At 36.1% G+C, this 21,849-nt stretch overlaps 1 protein-coding gene across 3 annotated transcripts in view; it reads right to left on the reverse strand.

The window, feature by feature from the left end:
• Nucleotides 1–21,690, reverse strand: part of LOC123682146 (membralin) — a 115,295-nt gene extending 93,605 nt beyond the window's left edge. For 2 of the 3 annotated variants that reach the window (XM_045620603.1, XM_045620585.1), the window contains exons 1-5: nt 21,225–21,416; nt 20,501–21,060; nt 20,212–20,436; nt 19,912–20,155; nt 19,461–19,551 (exon numbers count right to left, since the gene is read on the reverse strand). In XM_045620603.1, the coding sequence (XP_045476559.1) occupies nt 19,461–19,551; nt 19,912–20,155; nt 20,212–20,436; nt 20,501–21,035 (1,095 nt within the window). In that variant the 5' untranslated portion in view covers nt 21,036–21,060; nt 21,225–21,416. Of the gene's footprint in view, nt 1–19,460; nt 19,552–19,911; nt 20,156–20,211; nt 20,437–20,500; nt 21,061–21,224; nt 21,417–21,577 lie in introns of those variants that run through there. The other variant, XM_045620594.1, reaches the window with a different exon arrangement.
• Nucleotides 21,691–21,849: the final 159 nt, after the last annotated feature.

Genomic DNA, 21,849 nt, shown 5'->3' on the forward strand with positions numbered 1-21,849 from the left:
GCATTCGCTTCGACACAGATAGAATGGAAAATTGAAGCTAATTGGTTTTTCTATGAAGACTGTATATGGTTTTTTGATGAATTATAAAGTTAAGCTCTTATACGGCAATACAGGGTGTTAACTCAAGGTTGTACCTAGAACAAAGGTCGATTGACTTTATAGGGTTTTCCAATAATAATAATAATAATTTATTGATCCTTTGGGACATAACAATGTATGTATAGAAAGCCAGAATAAAATGAAAAATAATTCAAATACTTTCTAAATTAACAGAAAAATACTACACTGCAGAAACACTTCTGTAAGTAAATCCTTGAAACTTCTTTCTTAAACCTAATGAAATTGAGTGACTTAATATTATGAGGGAGATGATTGAATATTTTTATACCCTCATATCTAGGTGACATTTCGAACTTAGAAGTTCTATGTTTGGGTATATACAATATTTCTTCATGTCTCGTATTGTGAGTATGAATTATTTTTCATTTTATTTTGACCTGTCCTACACATACATTGTTATGTCCAAAAAGATCAATAAACTATCACTAGTATTATTATTATTATTGAAACATTATTTCAGAACTTATTAGTTATGAACTGAAATTTTGGAAAAAAATAAGATAATAATTAGGTATATACCTTGACCTTCAAAAATCAATAAACTGAAAGTTCTTCCATGGGGAGTTTATACCTTAATTCCAATCGAAATCATCACGTAGAAGATAAAACGATTTTAGGGTAGAAATTCAATTTTTACTGATTTTTCCGAAATTTCGAGTTCAGTTTTCGTAAGTAATAGCCCTCCACCTTCGGTGTCGGGCTTTCTTTCTCCAAAAATGAAAATGACCGAATGCAGTTTTTCAAAGAAAACACGCTGGAATGCGAAATTATCCGGTCATTCTGATGCACGAGTGTGATTCGGGAGAATATTTCCCTCCTGTCAAAAATTATATGTATCTGGAGAACAATTATCGAAAATTACAGCGATAATTGCATTGTAGGAAGCGAAACTGCACTGCGATAATTAATTGTTCTGTTCGTAGATGCTTAGTTTCTTTGCATCTTACACAGTTCGAATCTATGGCAATTCCATTCTAAATCAGTTTGACAGGTAATGTAACAGTTTATTCCAGCGTGTTTTCTTTGAAAAACTGCATTCGGTCATTTTCATTTTTGGAGAAAGAGAACTCATGCAGTTTTTATGACAACACGCTGTCATGCAAAATTATCGGTAATTTTGATGCACTTGTGCAATTACTTACGAATATTTCCCTCCTGTCAAAAATTCTATGTATCTGGAGAACAATTATCGAAAATTACAGCGATAATTGCATTGTAGGAAGCGAAACTGCACTGCGATAATTGTTCTGTTCATAGATGCTTAGTTTCTATGCATCTTACACAGTTCGAATCTATGGCAATTCCATTCTAAATCAGTTTGACAGGTAATGTAACAGTTTATTCGGGAAATATTCCCCTGAATTACACTCGTGCATCAAAATTACCGGATAATTTCGCATTCCAGCGTGTTTTCTTTGAAAAACTGCATTCGGTCATTTTCATTTTTGGAGAAAGAGCCCGACACCGAAGGTGGAGGGCTCTTTCTCCAAAAATGAAAATGAACTCATGCAGTTTTTATGACAACACGCTGTCATGCAAAATTATCGGTAATTTTGATGCACTTGTGCAATTACTTACGAATATTTCCCTCCTGTCAAAAATTCTATGTATATGGAGAACAATTATCGAAAATTACAGCGATAATTGCATTGTAGGAAGCAAAACAGCACTGCGATAATTGTTCTGTTCATAGATGCATAGTTTCTATGCATCTTACACATTTCGAATCTATGGCAATTCCATTCTACATCAGTTTGATTGACGATCCCTCATTAGCCAAATTTGGGTCTCACCCAAAAAGTTTCATGTCCAAAATTTTCACCCAAATACGCATTACCTAGACCCTAAAAAATCGAAAAAACTAAAAGTTCTTCCATGGGGAGTGGTGTGGAAATTGACGATCCCTCATTAGCCAAATTCCGGTCTCACCCAAAAAGTTTCATGTCCAAAATTTTTTCTCACATACGCAATACCTAGACTTTAAAAAATCAGAAAAAGTTAAAGTTCCTTCATGTGGAGTTTATACCTTTTTTTCAATCATTTTCATTTTCATTCAATGCCGTCGATATATCAGATTCCTGCAATTCAATTATAAATGGACACAATTTGGCGCAGTTTATCTCATCACTTTCTGGCGTCGCGAGAATTTATGGATTACTTCCTCCTCGAATCAAATCATGTCCAGTTCTGGAACCCCCCTCCTCCCTCCAATTCCTAAGCAATCCGCCATCGGTCTCCAATAATAACGCACTGTCAACGACAAATCAGTGGTTGTCACATCTACGGTTATTGACAATCCAATAAATATCGTTTGGGGAACAACAGAAATATCCCTCGGGTGATGTTGAGATTGAAGCTTTATAACGTGGGAGGAGGTCTAGGATTATTGGCAGAAGGAAAACTATATTTATCGACGATTGCGTCAATCTCGAAAATCCTATGCGGTAACGCAATCGATTGTGTCGAATGTACCTATGGAATATCTCTTGAATTTAAGACGTTTGCTATCCCGCTTCATTCCTTTTCGAATCCAACTAATGCATTTTAATGAGTAAACAATAATAAATGAATAATATAAAATTGGCTAACATCTGCACTTGGTAATGAATGAAGAAAACACAAAAAGAAAGAAAAAAAAGTACGATTTCCAAGTGTGTAATATCATACGATATTAATTATCTATCTGGTTAATGTATCAACAAAAATGCCATCAACATAACCATTGTCAAACAGAAGATTTCCACGCTATTACGTATGAATCATAATCGAAAGTAAACCAAGGAGAATGCATGTCATCAAGGGAGAGTAGCGATCATCAGTACCGCAGAACTCATACAGCGCCAGCGTTCAATAAGGTGCCTGCTATTCCGTTTGTTCGTCATCTTGGATTGAGTTATGCGGTTCTGATGATCCCTAATAAGGGTGAAACCGGTGTGTCGCTACTCTCCCTTGATGACATGCATTCTCTTTGGTTTACTCTCGATTATGATTCCTATGTAATAGCGTGGAAATCTTCTGTTTGACAATGGTTATGTTGATGGCATTTTTGTTGATACATTAACCAGATAGATAATTAATATCGTATGATAAGGATGAAATCTTCAAAAAACGTCACCATTTGAAAAAAAGGGGCAGTTTGATCATGACAATGCTCCGTGTCACAAATAAATGAAAACAATGGCAAAATTGCATAAATTGGGCTTCAAATTGCATCTGCATCCACCGTATTCGCCAGATCTGGCCCCCAGCGAATTTTTCCTGTTCTCAGACCTCAAAAGAATGCTCGCTGGAATAGTTATTTATAATACAAGTGCAGAAGGCATTGATATTCTTCCACGAGTTCAAAATTCAAAGACGAGCCACGAAGTGGCGAGTTTTGGAATGAACGAGTGGTAGAATGAGCCTTCTGTACGAGTATTATACATTATTTTCTCTAATTCATTGCATTTTCATTGAAATTAATGAAATATTTCCCTAAATATATTTTAGTGATTTTTGCATTGAAAAATGTTGGTTGGCAGAACTGATTTCTTTAAGGCAAATTGATGAATTGACAGATAAAGCCGTGGCGGAAAGTTCAGAGTACCAACATAGAATAATAAAATATAACCATGAAAACTGTGCGTTTCTGATATATTCTCGCACGATTTTGTTCTACAAGATGTGGAAGAATGAACGGAATAACCACAGAATTAGAGAAAGAAATTTAGCGCCAATGAAGGAATAATCGCCGAAACTGAGGTTTATTTTGAAGCGAAAGACAAACCGTTCTACAAAAATGGTATCGAAAAGTTGGAAGATCGCTATAATCGCTGTATCGACCTAGAAGGCAACTATGTTGAATAATAAAATCGAATTCTGACAAAAAATATGTTTGACTATGGTAGACCGGGGACTTTTCAATTGGTCTATTACGATTGACTGAACTGAACTGACACTTCGTCAAAATTAAAATTATTAGGCCTGATAGATTTGTATATAGAACAAATTCATTCAACTGAAAAATACCTACTACAGTGACTCAATCAAATGGTCCTTACATCTCAAATAAATCCCAAAAATCAGGTAAACGAAGAATGTAAACAAAAAGCCGCCATATTCAGGCTCAAAAACCGGCAGCCAATCAGAAACGAGTCCACTGACGTGTGGCCACCCGTGTTTTATCAAGTCGCTGTAATTGAAACGCCATAAACACAGCTCGGTGCTTTATCTGTGACCGCGTAAAAGTATCAAGTCGCCAGTAACAACCGTACATCAAACTTTTGGCGGATATACGTCGTGAACAGTTTTTGTTGGTCGTTGGATTTAACGGACACGTAGTTAACGGACACTTTATGGAGAAGTCCGGTCCTAAGATTACACGTCACCGGAATAATATACCGCAATGTCTTATCACGGTATAACCGCGGAACGACACTGTCCGTGGCATGTTATTACTCTATGGTCTACCGGAGCAAATTGTGTGCATGATGCAGTAATGATAGAGTGAAAGGTGGAACACGATTGTTAGAAGATGATCTACACGAGGTTCTATGTCAATTTGTGAAGGAAGGAAAAATACGGTTTTATTTTCGGATATCAGGCCAATTGAAAAGTCCCAGATATGATGCACAAATGGCGGTGCTAGTATTAAATCCATGTGATTTTTAGTTAGTACCAACCTTCAAACGATACGTGTCAAAATTTGACAGCAGTTCGACCATTAGTTTGTGAGATATTGCGTTGTGGGTGTAGCTACTTTTGTTACTTGAAAAAAGATGGAAAAAAAGAATTTCGTGTGCTGATAAAATATTGCTTTTTGAATTATACATGAGAAAGCTGTGTGCAAAATAGGTGCCGCGTGAACTCACAATCGATCAAAAGCAACAACGTGTTAATGATTCTGAGCAGTGTTTGAACCTGTTTAAGTGCAATAAACCTGAATTTCTGCGTCGATATGTGACAATGGATGAAACATGGCTCCATCATTTCACTCCGGAGCCTGATCGACAGTCAACTGAGTGAACTGCACACGATGAACCGAATCGAAAGCGAGGAAAAACACAACAGTCAGCTGGCAAGGTTATGTCATCAGTATTATGGGCCAGACCATCGACAGCGGTTATTTTATAGCGTTATTGAATCGTTTAAAGAATGAAATCTTTGAAAAACGGCCCCATTTGAAGAAAAAAGGTGAGGTTTCATCAAAACAATGCGCCGTGTCACAAATCAATGAAAACAATGGCAAAATTGCATGAATTGGGTTTCGAATTGCTTTTGCATCCACCGTATTCGCCGGATCTGACCCCCAGCGACTTTTTGCTGTTCGCGGACCTCAAAAGAATGCTCGATGGAAATGAATTTAGCGCAAATGAAGAAGTAATCGCCGAAACTGAGGCCTATTTTGAAGCGAAAGACAAATCGTATTAGAAAAATGGTATCGAATAGTTGGAAGATCGCTATAATCGCTGTATCACCCACGAAGGCAACTATTTTGAATAATAAAATCGAATTTTGCCAAAAAAAAAGTGTTTTACTATGGTAGACCGGGGACTTTTCAATTGGCCAATTGGCAATAAAGTGTCTGGAGGACTTTTTTAGAATATCGCGCAATATCTGTCCAGCATACACTTCATTGAAACCTAAAAACCTAATTCTATAAGTTAGGTATTGAGGTTGCAAAGAAGTGTATGCAAGACAAACAACACGCGCAATTTTCGTAAGTAATTGCACAAGTGCGTCAAAATTACCGATAATTTTGCATGACAGCGTATTGTCAAAGTCCTCCATACACATTATTGCAACCTAAACACCTATCGGAAATTAAATTTATTAAATTAGGTGTTTAAGTCGAAATAAAGTGTATGAGTTATATTCTAAAAAGGTCTAACATACACTTTATTTCCACTTGAACATCTAATTTGGTAAATTCTGAAAGGTGTTTAGGTTCTAATAGAGTATATGCAGAACCTTTTCAGAATATCACATACACTTCATTCCCGATGAGTGTAGTTTAGATTGCAATAAAGTGTATGTAGGACTCATTAGATCATTGCGCGTGATGTTTGTCCTGCCAACACTTCTTTGCAATCTCAACGCCTATCTGGAAATCATAAAATTAGGTATTTATGTTACAATAAATTGTATGCGGGACGTGCATACACTTTATTGTAACCTGCAATTTCTCCCAAACCGTACACAAATGAATTCCTCATGGAAAAACGTCTTCAGACGTCGAAATCCAGTCTTGGTCCTAAATAGAACTACCGCCCCTCCAGAGATATCCAGTTTCTCCATCATCCCGGATCTCCTCCTGCCATTTTTAGGCCCGGATCCCGTTGTATTTGGGACGTGCGTCCTCAGTGTCGGCCACGTGATCGTCACGAGGCCTTGTCGCACCAGGGGTTTCGTAACTTGCCGGAGAACGGGTACACAACTGTTGGGGGCACATGTCAGAACCGGGTGGCTGAAAACCTCCCCCCCTCGTAGCATTGCCGTTGTTGTTGTTCCAGGATGGGAGAAAAGGGAAGAATAATAAATTAGGTTTATCGATTGAGTCCTGGACTGATGACGGAAGACTATCCTGTTGCATCTGGGGCGGCCTTGCTGACAGGTTCACTCTTGGATGGCGATGACGCAATGAGAACGAAGACGATGAGGTGTTTTTCTCTGGCTGAACTTATACAGGGTGTTTAAAGAGGATGCGGCAATGTTGAAGTAGATGATTGCCCTGGTCATTTTAAACAAAAAAGTTTTTATAAACATAGGTCCGCAAACGCTTCATTACCGATCTACAGCATGTTTAAGTTTAATTTAAAAAAAACAGTAAAAATCAGATTTTTCCAAAACGGCGAAAGATATCATAATAAAATTCAAGGCGTGTTAATAGCTGTGGGAGATACATACTATGTAATACAACACGATGCTTCAGTCATACCAGTGGCGCGCGTATTGGCACGTCACAGAATATTTTTCAAGAAAAAAAAACAGGACTCCGCTGATTTCTCTAAAAATAAAAATATGTTTTTAATCTTGGTTCAATTGTGAAGAAAAAAGCTTTCTTAATTTTTCATCGTACGACGTACCGTTTTTTAGTGAAAAAAAACATTTTAGTTCATTTATTACAGAAAAAGATTTTTAAAGAATAAGGGTTTTATTCAAGGGTTAAAACAAATATTTCACCAAACCAACAATTTTACCCACCGAAAAAAACTTTTTCGTATAAAATGCCCTGGGCTATCACACCCTCTAAAATTGACGCAGGGCAACTTCTAGCCGAAGATATATACTCAGCTGTGCAAAATGTAGTTCGTGAACAGTGCTCATCACTACGCTTAGCCACATTCACATCATTGCTGTCCGGGAAAGAATGTCAGATTAGGCTGAATGCCAGGAGTTGAGGCGACATATAGCGTCAGCCGCGAATGCTCATAAAGGGCCAAAATTATTTCGAGATGCACAGAAATCGGCCATTCTGAGATCCGGCGACTCGAGAATAGATAGACCGTAAATGACCCTGAGGTCACTAAACAAGGGACAGTTTCTTAGGATGTTTCGTGTCAACCACGTTGTATTATTCTAAATTTTGTCTTATGGTGAGTGATGCTGCGTCAAATCTCTCCATCAAAGTCTCTCTATAATTTATTTCATCACGGTACACCAGTTTCTTCATGAACACTCAATAGTCAAAGACAAAAATTCATACACGGCAGATCTGGTGAGCGAGGCGGCCAAGGAATACTAGGTAGGTCCAATTCATTTTCCTGGATAATTTGCATTAATCCTAAGTGTGTGTGAACGATGAACAATTTTTGAGTAATTAATTTGAATTTCCCATTCTAATTTCTTGTTATTGGGTTTTTCAACATGTAGAAAAGTAGAGATGTTTATTATTGAAAAAAGTACCGTTTCAATTGGTCTTTCAATTGAACTTCAACATGAAACCTACCGATCATAAACGTTCTCAAGCCATAGTCCCAACCCTGATATCTTCGGAGTTTTAAAGTCTTAAACATTTTATTCGCATTTTCGGGAACCACGGGAGCAAGGTGTTAATTACTTCCGGACGATTCTAAAACGCCATCAACGAACATAATAAACAGCCGAAATAATCGCCATAAACCGAAAAACCTAAGGGTCGCGAGCGCCCACACGCTAGCGTATTTGCGCGACGATAAGATCGTCCGGCAAGACCGGCCCGTAAAGTCGACTTCCGGCCCATAAAAAAATCGGAAAACGCGTAGAATCAAACTCAAAGGGGGGGGGTGGTCCGCTCGCGTATCAACTCAACCCCCCCTCCCCCCTTCCCTGATAATCTGAATATTTATGGCGTTCCACAGGGGCCCGAGCGGAGTCGCTGGAATTCATTAAGGGCCGTTTCTCTCTCCATCGACTGTAAAATTTTACGGTTCGCTTTTCGGGCGATAATATAATTAGGAAGTTGGGGAGGGGGCTGGAACTGCTACGAAATTAACATAACGCGAAATTGGGCGTAGACCAGGCCATTAATATAATTAATAAGCTATCAATTGTGGTTGAGTACAGACGTATTCGTTGTACACTCGATAAAATTGCAAATTAATATAGTTAATCGGAGTCTACAAATTTCAAATAAAAGCAGTGTTCTAGATAAACAGTAAAGGCATTATAAATCGTAATTTAAAAGGTGATTTTCGAAATATTAAACGAGAAAACTACAGTGAAAGTGTTTTCAGTTCATTTTCTTCACACGGGTACAAAAAGTATATATGTAAATATAATCGGTCAGGCCGTCTCTAAAGGAACACATACCCGTTCTTACATTTAGAATGACGGAAAGAAATTCTCCAATTACGTCGGAGCATTTGTACGAAGAAATTATTAACTCAAAAAAGGAAATAAAGAACTCGATTGCAGCCAGCGAAACGAGAATTTTGTTAGAATTTCAGGCTCTAAAGAATAAGGTTGAACAACTTGAAGCCGAAAACCAGTTTTTGAAAAATAAGATTGAACATCTTGACCGCATAAATAAGAAGAACAACATAATATTTTTTGGTCTCAAAAAAACAGCAGACGAAATAACACCACAGTTCATTTGCGATGAAATAAAACGTTCTCTGAAAATAGAAATTAAGGAAAACGATATCAACGACTGTTATAAATTAGGGAAAAACGAAGACGCTCCTATCAAGATAGAGTTAATTTCTTATCTGAAAAAGAGAGAGATACTATCGAATGCAAAAATTCTAAAGCAAACTAATCTGAGTATCCTCAATGATCAGACAGAGCAGCAACGCGAGGAATATAAAATTCTCAAGAGCAATTTACTGAAAGCCAAAGCCAGTGCACCACAAAAAAAATCCTTCATAAGAGGAAACCGTCTCATAGTTGGAAGCGCCATATACACTGTACAAGATCTTATCAATAAACAAGTTGAAAACAAAGCAAGCAGTGCACCACCAACCCCATCAACAAGCAAACACGGGGGAAGCGCAACAAACGAAGAAGACGAAAACACGAACGAGTCAATCTGGGAGGATACGGAAACTCTAGAAGATACAAGTTCATCGAAATCAAATCTAGAAAAAAAAGATCACCAAATAGCAAAAACAACACCGAAGTCAACGCTTCACTATAAAGTATTCAAGAAGAAAATTTCGCCGAAGAAAAACGATCAACCAAGATTGAGACCAAGACATGGATCAACGCAGTGTTAAAAAACTTTCGAGAGACTGAAAAATACATTAATCATATCAAGTAAGTTAACTCTTTAAACAATTTAAATTACACCGCTTTGTTGAACATTACATGTAGTCATATCTTTAGCATTCCTTACCATGAATCAGTATATCCGAGACTATGAATGTGAAACATACGATACTCCTATGGAAAATATTGTAAATCTAAAAAGTCATAATTTTAATGATAAGTTTAACATATTGCATATGAATGTACGTAGTATTAATTTGAATTTTCCGGAGTTTGTCGCATTTTTAGAATATTTGTCTTTGGAGTTTGAAATAATTGTACTGACGGAAACATTTCAAATTGAAAACCTGAATCTGTTTCATCTGAACGGGTTCGACACTGTTTATAATAAAGGGAATTACAATAAAAACGACGGGGTTGTGGTCTATGTTAAAAAATACTTGAACTTTGATTATGAAGTTGTTGAAATTGGGGAAACTCAGACTGTACAATGATTGAAAATTGTTGTTAATTAGTTTTTCTTATACATGAATTAAACCTTAGTTATAATCACCACAGTTAAGAAAATTGTTAAGTTTTATGTTACGCACAGGCATCCATTCTCTGAAATGGAGACCTCTGTAACTTATTATGTTTATTTATATGATTGCTTTGAATAAACATTATTATTATTATTATTATTATATTATTATCGCCGAGACTGCGAACTTCATGGTGCAGTTACGAATTGACCGATTCGTTAAGGATCTTATCTCGTTAGAATTTTTGGTTTACCATTTTTAATGATAATTTTTCGGAATCATTCTAGAAAAAAAAAATTTTAATCGTTTTGAAAAAAAAAACCTTTTTTCGTCGAGCTTTCCTCTAAAAACTAAAAGAGTTATCGCATGAGAGGAATAGGGGCAGCCTAATAAATGAATGGATTTTCCGTATTTTATAGAATATACACATCGTCAAATATCTTGGCTCTCCCTTTCAACTATCAACTTGTTGAATATAACATTACAATTTTTTGTGTGTCGAATCTTCACTTTCTTATCACTCAAATGTAAAGAATAAACCAGTAAAAAATATTTCTTGTTCGGGAGGATGCAGGTTTGTTCAAATTTAATCAGTTTTCAGCGAATAACGAGAGTTGTTATATTGAGAATATTCCGTAGAAAATGCCGGGACATCCAATTTCTCAGTTTTACCGGGCAAGAATAGTAAGTAGCCCTACATCAAGAAGCTTTGTCGAACCACCAGATTGAGATTTGAATATTCCACGGACTTTAGTAAGGCGCATATTCGCCTTTTTCTTGGAAACCGGCCTCAAGTAACATCTGCAAGGGAAGCCCATTATACTCAAAGAATAGAACGATATCTGTAACAGCCCTTCGAAGTCATTTTTGGAGGACCTATAGACTCCTAGTAACATAAGGAAACAGTTGCATTCCTCAAATTTGAGGACAAGAAGACCTTCAAGAGTACCTCGTCTATCACCTGAACATAGAGCTACCCATCGACAATGGGCAGAACACCACCAAGACTAACTTTTACCACAATGGCGCAACGTACTTTTTTCCCACCAGTCACAATTCAGTTTACAAAGTGATGAAGTGAGAAAGGGTTTGGAGAGGTCCAGGCAGACTAGAGCGACTCAATATCGCTTTTCTTCAAGAGAACAATATCCAGAGAATGAACTGGCCAGCAACCTCACCAGACATCAATCCAATTGAGCACTAATGAGATTAATTAGGGAGAGCAATATCCAATCGCCAAAACCCACCTTCAACTATTCAGGAATTTAGTTTAGCCCTTCAGGAAGAAAGGGAAGATATGCTTGAAAATTTCATTAATGACTTGATTCGTTGGATGCCTAGGCGTATTGGATAGTTGATTGAAAGAAGATGTGGTAATACGGTCTGTTGAATTTGAATTGAGTTGTGGAATAACTATAATAAATCAAAAATAAATAATAATTTTTTCTCATTTTTCCTATTTTGTCTCATCCTACAAAAGCAAAGAGTAACAAACAATGATTTTCTATCAAATATATTGCAGTCGAAATAGAGGAAAATATTCATGTCATTTCCAGAATAAAGATTGTTTATTTCTTGGGAAACCTAGGGCAGCCAAGACTTTTGACGATGTGTGAATGACCTCCTGAACAAGAAAGTTTGTGGGCCTAACTCAATCCGTAGTGATTGAGCACTATTGACTAATATTATATTGGCATATTATAATGAACTATAATTTTGCACTTACAGTGAACCGTAATTTTGCAGTGAACCGCATCTTGCAATCAAACGTAATTTTTCGCTGAACCGTAATTTTTGCAATGATTTTCAAATAATTTTTTTGATGAATGAATTTTTTCGAATGATTTTTTTTCAAATGATTATCATTCAATGATCTTTTTGAATGATTTTTGAATAATTTTTTAATGATTTTTCACAATGAACCGTAATTTTGCAATGAACCTAATTTTTGCAGTGAACCGTAATTTTGGCATGATTTTTTTTTATTTCATTGAATGATTTTGAATAATTTTTTGAATGATTTTTTGCAATGAAACCTAATTTATGCAATGAACCGTAATTTCGCACTTACAGTGAACCGTAATTTCGCAGTGACCCGCATTTTGCAATGAACCGTAATTTTTTCAATGAACCATAATTTTTGCAATGATTTTTGAATAATTTTTCTAATGAATGAATTTTTCTGAATGATTTTTTTTAATGATTTTTGAATTATTTTGAATGATTTTCACAATGAACCGTGAATTTGCAATGAATCGTAATTTTTGCATGATTTTTTAATGATTTTTGAATGATTTTTCACAATGAAACGTTATTTTTGCAATGAACTATAATTTCGCAGTGAATCTTATTTTGCAATGAACCGTTATTTTTGCGATGAACCATAATTTTTCTGATGAATGAATTTCTTTGAATGATTTTATTCGAATGATTTTTGAATTATTTCATTTGAATGATTTTTCACAATGAACCGTTATTTTTGCAATGAACCTTAATTTTGCAGTGAATCATTATTTTGCAATGCACCTTAATTTTGCAGTGAACCATTATTTTGCAATGAACCGTATTTCGTAATGAACCTTGATTTTGCGTTTTTTTTTTATGATTTTTTTATGATTTTTTTATGATTTTTTACAATGAAAGTAATTTTTGCACCAAACCGTAATTTTCACAATGAACCGTAATTTTGCAGCGTTTTTTCCGTATACGGACCATTCGAACGTCTCCGGGCGTCGTCGAGGCCTTCTCGTCCGTCCCTCCGGCGTCGAAGGGAAACCAACCCCCCCGAGCGTCGAACGATGACGGCAAACTTATCGACAGGTATAAATTTGCATGCCGCCCGTTTCGGAAAATAACGAATCCACCCCCCGCCGCCGCCCCCGATAAACAATCGCTCGGGTTACGTCAACATGTTGTTTCGCCAATCAATCAGCGAAGCGACACACGCCGTATTTTCTACGACGACGACGACCACCCCCTCGCGCCGCCCCCCCTCCTCGTCCACAATTAATTAGTACGGCGTTTGACCGTGCGCGATTTTTTATTTTTGGCGCGCGAGGCGAAAATAGCCGTTCGGGATGATCGATGGCTCTTCGCGGAAGATTTTGTTTCGCTCTGTGCTCTCTAGACGGGAGGGAGGTCTTAGGGGGGTGTTCAGCTTTGTTGGGGTTTGCTGAGAATGAGCTTTATAATAAAGGGTGTTTTTTTCGAGGTATATAACTTTAAATTGGCATTACTGTTCAAGATGGCGACCGATTTGACAGCTGTCAAGTGATTTATTGTCAGTTTGGTTTGGCAATTCATCATGAATGTACTCACGTCTGAACAACGCTTGCAAATAGTGCAATTTTATTTCGAAAATAATGGTTCTGTGCGGAATACGTATCGCGCACTACGTCCATTTTATTTTGTTTAGCGATGAAGCGCACTTCTGGTTGAATGGCTACGTCAACAAACAAAACTGCCGCATTTGGAGTGAAGCTAATCCTCAAGTGTATGTCGAAACACCGTTACATTTAGAAAAACTGACTGTTTGGTGCGCTTTATGGGCTGGTGGAATCATTGGTCCGTACTTCTTCAAAAACGATGATGGCCAGAACGTTACAGTCAATGGTGATCGGTAAAGAGCCATGATTACTAACTTTTTCATTCCTGAATTGAATAACCATGATGTCTAGGAGCTGTGGTTCCAACAAGACGACGCAACATGTCACACAGCTCGTGCCACGATCGATTTATTGAAAGACACGTTTGGTGACCGCCTAATTTCACGTTTTGGACCTGTGAATTGGCCTCCAAGATCTTGTGATTTAACACCGCTAGACTACTTTCTGTGGGGCTATGTAAAGTCATTGGTCTATGCGGATAAGCCACAAACCCTTGACCATTTGGAAGACAACATTCGCCGTGTTATTGCCGATATACGGCCACAAATGTTGGAAAAAGTCATCGAAAATTGGACGTCCAGATTGGACTACATCCGAGCCAGCCGTGGCGGTCATATGCCAGAAATCATATTGAAATGTAAGGCCACAAGATTATCTTGCGGATAAATAAAATTCATGTCAATCGAATAATCCATCGTTGTTTTATTGCAATTTAAAGTTCTATAGCTCTAAAAAAAAACACCCTTTAGTTTGTAAATAGAGAATAAAGGTTAGGTCCTTCTCCATCTTGCACGTGTACAGACATTAACAGCTACATACTTGTAAAATAATTAAATAAATAAGTTCAAACAGAAAGTGTCTTTAAATATATAAATAAATGAAGTGAAATAAAACAGAAACAACCCTCTTCGCCTCACCCTCCAACACATCCCCCAAAAAAAAAGGGGCGATAGAAAAGAGATGAAAGGACCCGAAGCCAACGAGAATCGGCCGATATCAAAAACAACCCTCCGACAAGAACCGTCCCCCTCTTACCCAATAACCCCCTCCCTCTAAAAATACTTGTTTGGACAAATCCATCGCGACACTCAATTTCCCGAAAAGGAGGAAAAAAAAAGTCCGGGAAATATTTTTCATTAGTTTTTAATTTCGGGACTTGCTTCCGGCGGCGATCAAAGGGACGTCTCTTACAACCTCCCCCACCCCCTTCCTCTAACTCACCCCCTCCGGTCGTCGTCGGCCGGAAAAGAAGGAGGTAAGGTCGAGAAGGCTGCGAGAAAAAAAAAGGACATCTCGGGAGAGTTAATTAAAGTAATCCTCCTCCTCGGCGGCGGCGTCAGCGTCGGCATCGTCGAGGGGGCAGCAAGGGGGGGAGGCGGTGCTGTTGGGGAATCCGGGAAGTGTTGGATGTTAATCAGGGCGATCGTATTTCCGGTGCCGAATAAATCATTTCCGGGAGTCGTTAGGGGTTAACTGACTCCCGGTGGCCTACTACAACGTAATTATGTCACCTATCGGGTGACGCGCGCCCGTTAACGGGGCGACGTTGCCACGTCGTCGGCGCTCGGATTTATCCGGTTGCATTTACTTACGGGCCACACCGCGGTAGAAAATGCTGATTATCGTAAAGTAAATAGCGTAAAACCAAACACTTCGAAGAAAACACCAAAAATTCCCTCGTAAATAAAAAGATAAAAGAAATTAATTCTGAAGTATTAGATGCACAACTTCGTTTGAGCCGAGCATTGAAAGACAAACGACCGCAATACAACGAGAGACGTGATAAAGTGATTTTCTCTATTTCAGTATCGTAATTAGAGAAGAGCGATATTTCACGAACTGTGATTTGATCACTGATATCAGAATGTCACAGGTAGTCACGGTTCCGAAAAACGAATACAGAGCGTGACGGGATCACAGTTTGAACATTTCACAGATCTTTTCAGGGTATATCATCGTCCGTTGCAATCGTAAATTATGACGGCAGCCTGATGTTTTTCATGCTTCGAAACCTTTTTCGACTAACATAATTGCATATTTTTATGACAATCCCAGCATCGTAGGCAACTTCACCTACTTTAGGAAGTATTTTTGTAGGACTAGTTAAACAATAAATACTTGCTACAAACAAATAATAACTACTGAATTACTGCATAATTGGTGATGGCAATAAAATTCTAATTTTATGCTTATCTTTGATAAACAACCCCAAAGAAATTCTTTCTATATTGAAGTTGCCGACCGAAGCAATAAATGGTACTCTGTATTATAAAAAATAAACGAAAACACGTCAGAGACATAATAATAATAGGCGAAGGAATAATAACAGGCGAAAGACCAGCAATCTTTGGGCTTTCTTCACAAAAGTTGATGTGAATTATGCTACTTGTAATTTATGCAAGTTGAAATTATCTTTCAAAACCACCTCTTCAAATTTGAGGAAACATTTGAAAAATCGATATCCTTCTGTTACGTTCCTAACTAAAGCTGAAACAAGGAAAAGAGTTGAAAATGTAAGAAAAATGGATGTTTTCATAATAATTTTTCATTAATTTTGCTTTGAATGATAAGAGTGGCCAATTCGAGTTGCAAAGATAAACGAAGTAAGGTTTGTGTGATGCATACAAATATTAATAACAAGCAACCTAAACAGTGATCACGTCACGCTTTAATTTCACTGATATCATAAAGTAACGTTCACGTTTCACAACGTGATCTAGAAATCACGGTATCGCTCCTCTCTAATCGTAATGAGTTCAGTGCTGTAATGAAATAATTACAGCATTGTTTTCAGTTATATTTTTCGTTTTGTGGTTGTCTATACTGACTTCCGATCCTATCAAATATCAACAATTTCAATTGTCAATACAATATAATTTGAATTGAGTGAAATGATTTGCGACATTATTTGCAATTTCTCTTAATTCTGTCGGTGTCGAATCGACTTCGTCAGACATCATTCAAGAATTTAATGCGTATTTATAAATTATTTCAAAATTCGAAACGTACGATTCATATTCAAATTCCGTAATCTGTCAATTTTCGTAACAGTCACACCAACTGCCATGATACAATACAAATATCACTAGAATATATAATCTGAAATTCTCATTGAATTTCTAGAACATTTCACAAAACTAGACTGAAATAGAGAAAATATCGTCTAATACTCGTTGCAGAAGGATTTCCAACACTCATGCGTTCGAAAATTCACTCGTTTTCGAATTTCGCATTCGTGTTGGAATAGGAGCAAATTCTGCAATTTGTTTTAGAATATACTATAACAGAATGACAATGCACGATCCCATGTTGCGAAAGTGGTCAAGACATACTTGGAAACGTTGAAATGGGAAGTTCTACCCCACCTGCCGTATTCTCCAGACGTTGCTCCCTCGGACTATCACTTGTTTCAATCAATGGTACACGGCCTGGCTGACCAGCACTTCCGGTCTTATGAAGAAGTAAAAAATTAGATCGATTCGTGGATCGCTTCAAAAGATGACCAGTTTTTTCAACGCGGGATTTGGACGATGTGGAAAATCTCTCGGATTCAGATAAAACATAAAAAAATAAGATGACAAGTTTCCATAATCTTTTTTCCTAACGGCCCTACCTATGGAGATTCGACCTCCCAAATGACGTCACTGGAAATCCATTTTAGTGGAATAAATTTCAAACTACTTTGTATAATTTAAAGAAAATTTGATATGATGAACAGTAGTAAGGACCTCTTAAAATACTGCCCTTAAATTTAAATTAGCTTTTTTAGTTTACCAGGGGCGGACTAGGTTGTACATTTTAATGCTTACATTTTCAACACCCTGTATGATAAGGTGTAGAAAAAACAAATTTGAATAGCTTGAACATTAAGCTAAAAAAAAGTAGTCTAGTTTATCGTCGATAAAATGAACCGTTTTCGAAAAACAAAATAACAAAGGAATTAATTTTTTTATTTCTATTAAAAAGAACCATGAATTCTATTATTTTTTTGTCGGCAACAAAGTGTGATACGAAAGTTATTCAAGGAACAAAAATGTTCTTGTTTATGTTATTGAATCCGACAAAATTACAAAGATTCTTAATTATGCTGTTTTGGCACAGAAAGGCACGTTACAACCTAATCCGCTCATGGTAAACTAAAAGAGCTAATTTAAATTTAAAGGCAGTATTTTAAGAGGTCCTGACTACTGTTCATCATATCAAATTTTCTCCAAATTATATTCGACAGAGTCTAGTGAAAATTGACTTTGTCAATTTTTTGCCAATAGAGACAACGTCTTTTATGAGAGAGGCATAATGATATTACCTTCAAAATAGCAACAACTTATCGAACATAACTCCGCATATTTGACCTACATCGGATCACTCTAACTAACTAATTTAATCATGCAAAAATAATAGATTTCTTTTTACTACACCTTATATCTACAAGTTTGTGTATCTTGAGTTGCCTACACTCGAAATATTCTCTTATGTTCAAAGCCTAGAATATTTCGTATCAGATTTTTTTTGATGAATCAACTCATTTCAACAAAAAAATGAAATATTACTTTGACCCCTTTTCCATAATTTGAAGGTTTTATAATTTGCTGAAGACTGCTGTCAAATATTTTGGTCATATTGATCAATAATCAAATAGGTTGACCTCAAATGAAATGTCCTAAATATTTTGAACTGACAAACCGTCATGTGAAATTTCCCACTTTTGGAATTCCATCAAATCAATAAACCTTCCTCTGGCTGTATGAAATCATTGAACGCAAATTGAAAAATAAAGGGGGTTCCCAATGGAAATGAAAATTATGTCATTCTTGTTAAGTAGATTGTGCAATTTAATCATGAAAACATACACGGTTCAACAACGTTTATAAATTCTTTAATTCCTTTTATCTAAATCAGTGCCCATTTGTGAATACTTAGAGAAATTTTAGTAGAATTTGTGTACGGCATTATTCAGTTAATAGACTCACTATTAGTCGTATTGTAGACAAATCTGAAAACCTTGAGAAGCAGTTATCCCATTTACATTCAGATATCAATAGTCAAAACCTAGCATTCATTTATTTTATTTGTTAGCTGTTTAATTTATTTCGGTAATTATTAATTGATTCCTTTTTTGGTTGGCGCAATCATTGCTGAATCCAAATATGTTGAAAACAAGTACGTAATATCCGAAACTTACATAATAATAAAGCAATGTACTTTTATATTTAATTCCCATTGAGACCGCTATAGCGCCACAGGCAACTTCTATTCTGTAATTAATTGTCATAGAACCGTCTATTTGATATCCTATGATTTCGATCTATGGGCATAACCAATTTTCAAATAAAACAAACCGTTTTTCATGAACGTGATTTACTGATTTGTTTTGTAGTACAGAGGAATCGTTTTAATAATTTCAGAATCATAGGAAACTAGATGCCTGACAAATGGAAAATTGTAAAGAGTTTTAATGGAAAAATTCAGGGAGAAATACTTGAAATCAACAAACTGAGATATGACTCACTTTATGAAATATCCTCAACGTTTAAATTCAAGCAAACAGACTGGTAAAAACCTACATTAAAATAACTTTAGTGCCTGTTATGGAAGAAACTCTCATACCATAAATGTTTTGAATATTTGATATTCCAAAGCTATTTAGGAAGATTTCTGATGACTCAACCCATCGTCAAGTCAGTTTATTTTTGATAAGCTTCAATATGATAACAAAAAAAAATGAACAAAATTTGCAGGGGCTTGGAAAATAGGAGTTGATACTTACAAAGATGATCATGATGAAAAAGGCTGCAAAATAGGCAGTTCTTGCCATCCACATGTTCACAAATCGATAATGTTCACCAGTAACTACATTCCTGAAAGATAATTGAGAAAAAATGATCAAGATCGGCATAACTTTCATATGAGGAGTTTTATGTGATCGATACAGGAACCTAACCTATGTTATGGTCTGCCAGTAAGAAATATTCAAATCAAATTTATTGAAATGTATTTAATATTTGATTTGTGCAGACTTCGAATAATAAAGGAAATAAGTTATATTTCAAAATCAATAACGTGCATTAAAACTATAAAAAAATTAATTATCAATTCCTGAAATCATCCTCAGTTAAGATCCCATTTGACCTCTTTTATTATATTTAATATTCTTTTAATTTTTTTTTAGAATTAATAGGAAGAGCACTTCAATTTCTGGAGGACAATGAAATACCTACCTCATATAACCCTTATTGTTTTCCTGATCGGCTAACGCTTTTATAGAAGCCATCAAGACATCGTCATAGCCTAGAAATTCGCTTAGAATCATTCTACTAAAAGAATCTCCAAAACACTGGTCTTTATTGGGATCTAAAGTGACTATGAGCACTTGGATACCTAACCTAGCTCTAGTTGCCGGATTCAATCTCAAGAAGCCATACTCTAAAGAGTATTCCACTATGTAATGGGTATCTGGCCAAACTGAAATCCGGAAAATTAAAAAAAACAATGTTATAATTGAATAGAAATGATCTTACCAAGGTCATTGTATTCGTCCTTCTCATCCTTAAAATCTTGGGCAGCATCATTGCTTTGACTGGTACCAGACAAATTCGAATATTCTGATTTGTTTTCAATGCTACCTTGAAAAAAAAAATGTTTTGCCGCATCCAAACTGTCCCATATGGTTGATGATACTTCTGTAACATTCACTAAAGGTCCTTTCTTCTTAATTGCTGGATAGTGATTCACATTATGATATCCTATAAATTCAAAAATATCCTTTAATTACTAAAAATCTCCCAATAAAATACCAAGCCAACTGACCAAGTAGAGATTGATCTAAAGGTTCTGTTTCTTGAGAAACTTCATCAACTGTCGACGGTTCAAGATTGATAAAATTTTCAATTGTCAATAACCCTAAGACACTAGGGATGTCGTCCTCTTTTCCCTGCTTCAATTTTTGTTCTCTGGCATAGCTATCTTCAATGTTGTAATCTGGCGATGGGTTGCTCATTATTTCAACTCTAAGAATCCCATCTCTAGGCCATACATCTTTCACATTGTGAAGGCATGATGATGTTCTGGAGAATGCTATGTGTATATATATTAGTATGAAAAAAGAACATAGTGCTTGTAGCAAGATGAAAAATTCTATGGAACGTCTGACACAAGGTGGAAACGCTCTTGCATAAGCTATTGATACTCTGAAGAATAGTGTGTGGAATAGCCTGTCCCTTATGTGAAATATTGGACTTTGGTTGTTTCGTATACGAACATCAATAAGAGGAGCATTTCCTATTACATTATTTTCCGGGTTTACTCCTTCAGGGGCAGTATCAGGTGGATTATTGGCAGACATTACTTAATCTTCATCAAAATTTCTCCTGTAATAGGACAGATTTAGGTTGAATACTCGTATAGTATATCGTCTTGGTATAAAACAGACAAAATGAAGAATAGTCAGTTAGACCTAAGAATTTTCTATATTGTTAAATATAAATTTCATTTAGAAAATCTATTGAGCACAGCAGAGATCTCTAGGGCATACCTCCTGTGCCGTTATATGAAAATAATTAATTTGTTCTACTTTTAATTCCCATTCCTAGTTGACTTGTTCATTGAGTTTTTTCGTTTTTATCTGAATCAACAAATGTAAAAAGGGAATCATAAAAAAATTGTTTTTTTCCCAAATGGATTTCCAATCCAATGTCAAATTTGAAATTTCATTTCATGGTGACATATATGACGTTCAAAGTTGCTCAGCGTTTTTTAGAACACATACATAAATTAATCAATGCTCTAAATTGTTCTGAAGAATTTTTCTTCATTCGTAGTCAGTCTATTATAAAATTAATAATTTTTGACGATGGAATTAACGATTATTATCATTTGAAATATTACCTTGTTATGATATTCAGTGGCGTCACATTTGGCTTTTTGACAGCTGATATCTGGAGCGAATTGATTTGAATAATTTCCATTGTCCTACTTTTTTATCATAAGTTTAAACGTTCCTACCAAAGTACAATAATTTTTAATAACTCCGATCTTGAAGTTTTGTGAAAAGATATACAGAATTTCCCTTTTCTGATTTATACATAAAATTATTCCAATTTCAGATTCTTTCATTCTAAATAGTTGTTTTTATTCAAATATGAATATGCAGTATTTGA

This window comes from Harmonia axyridis, chromosome 1 (assembly GCF_914767665.1).
Source record: "Harmonia axyridis chromosome 1, icHarAxyr1.1, whole genome shotgun sequence".
Taxonomy (NCBI): Eukaryota; Metazoa; Arthropoda; class Insecta; order Coleoptera; family Coccinellidae; genus Harmonia; species Harmonia axyridis.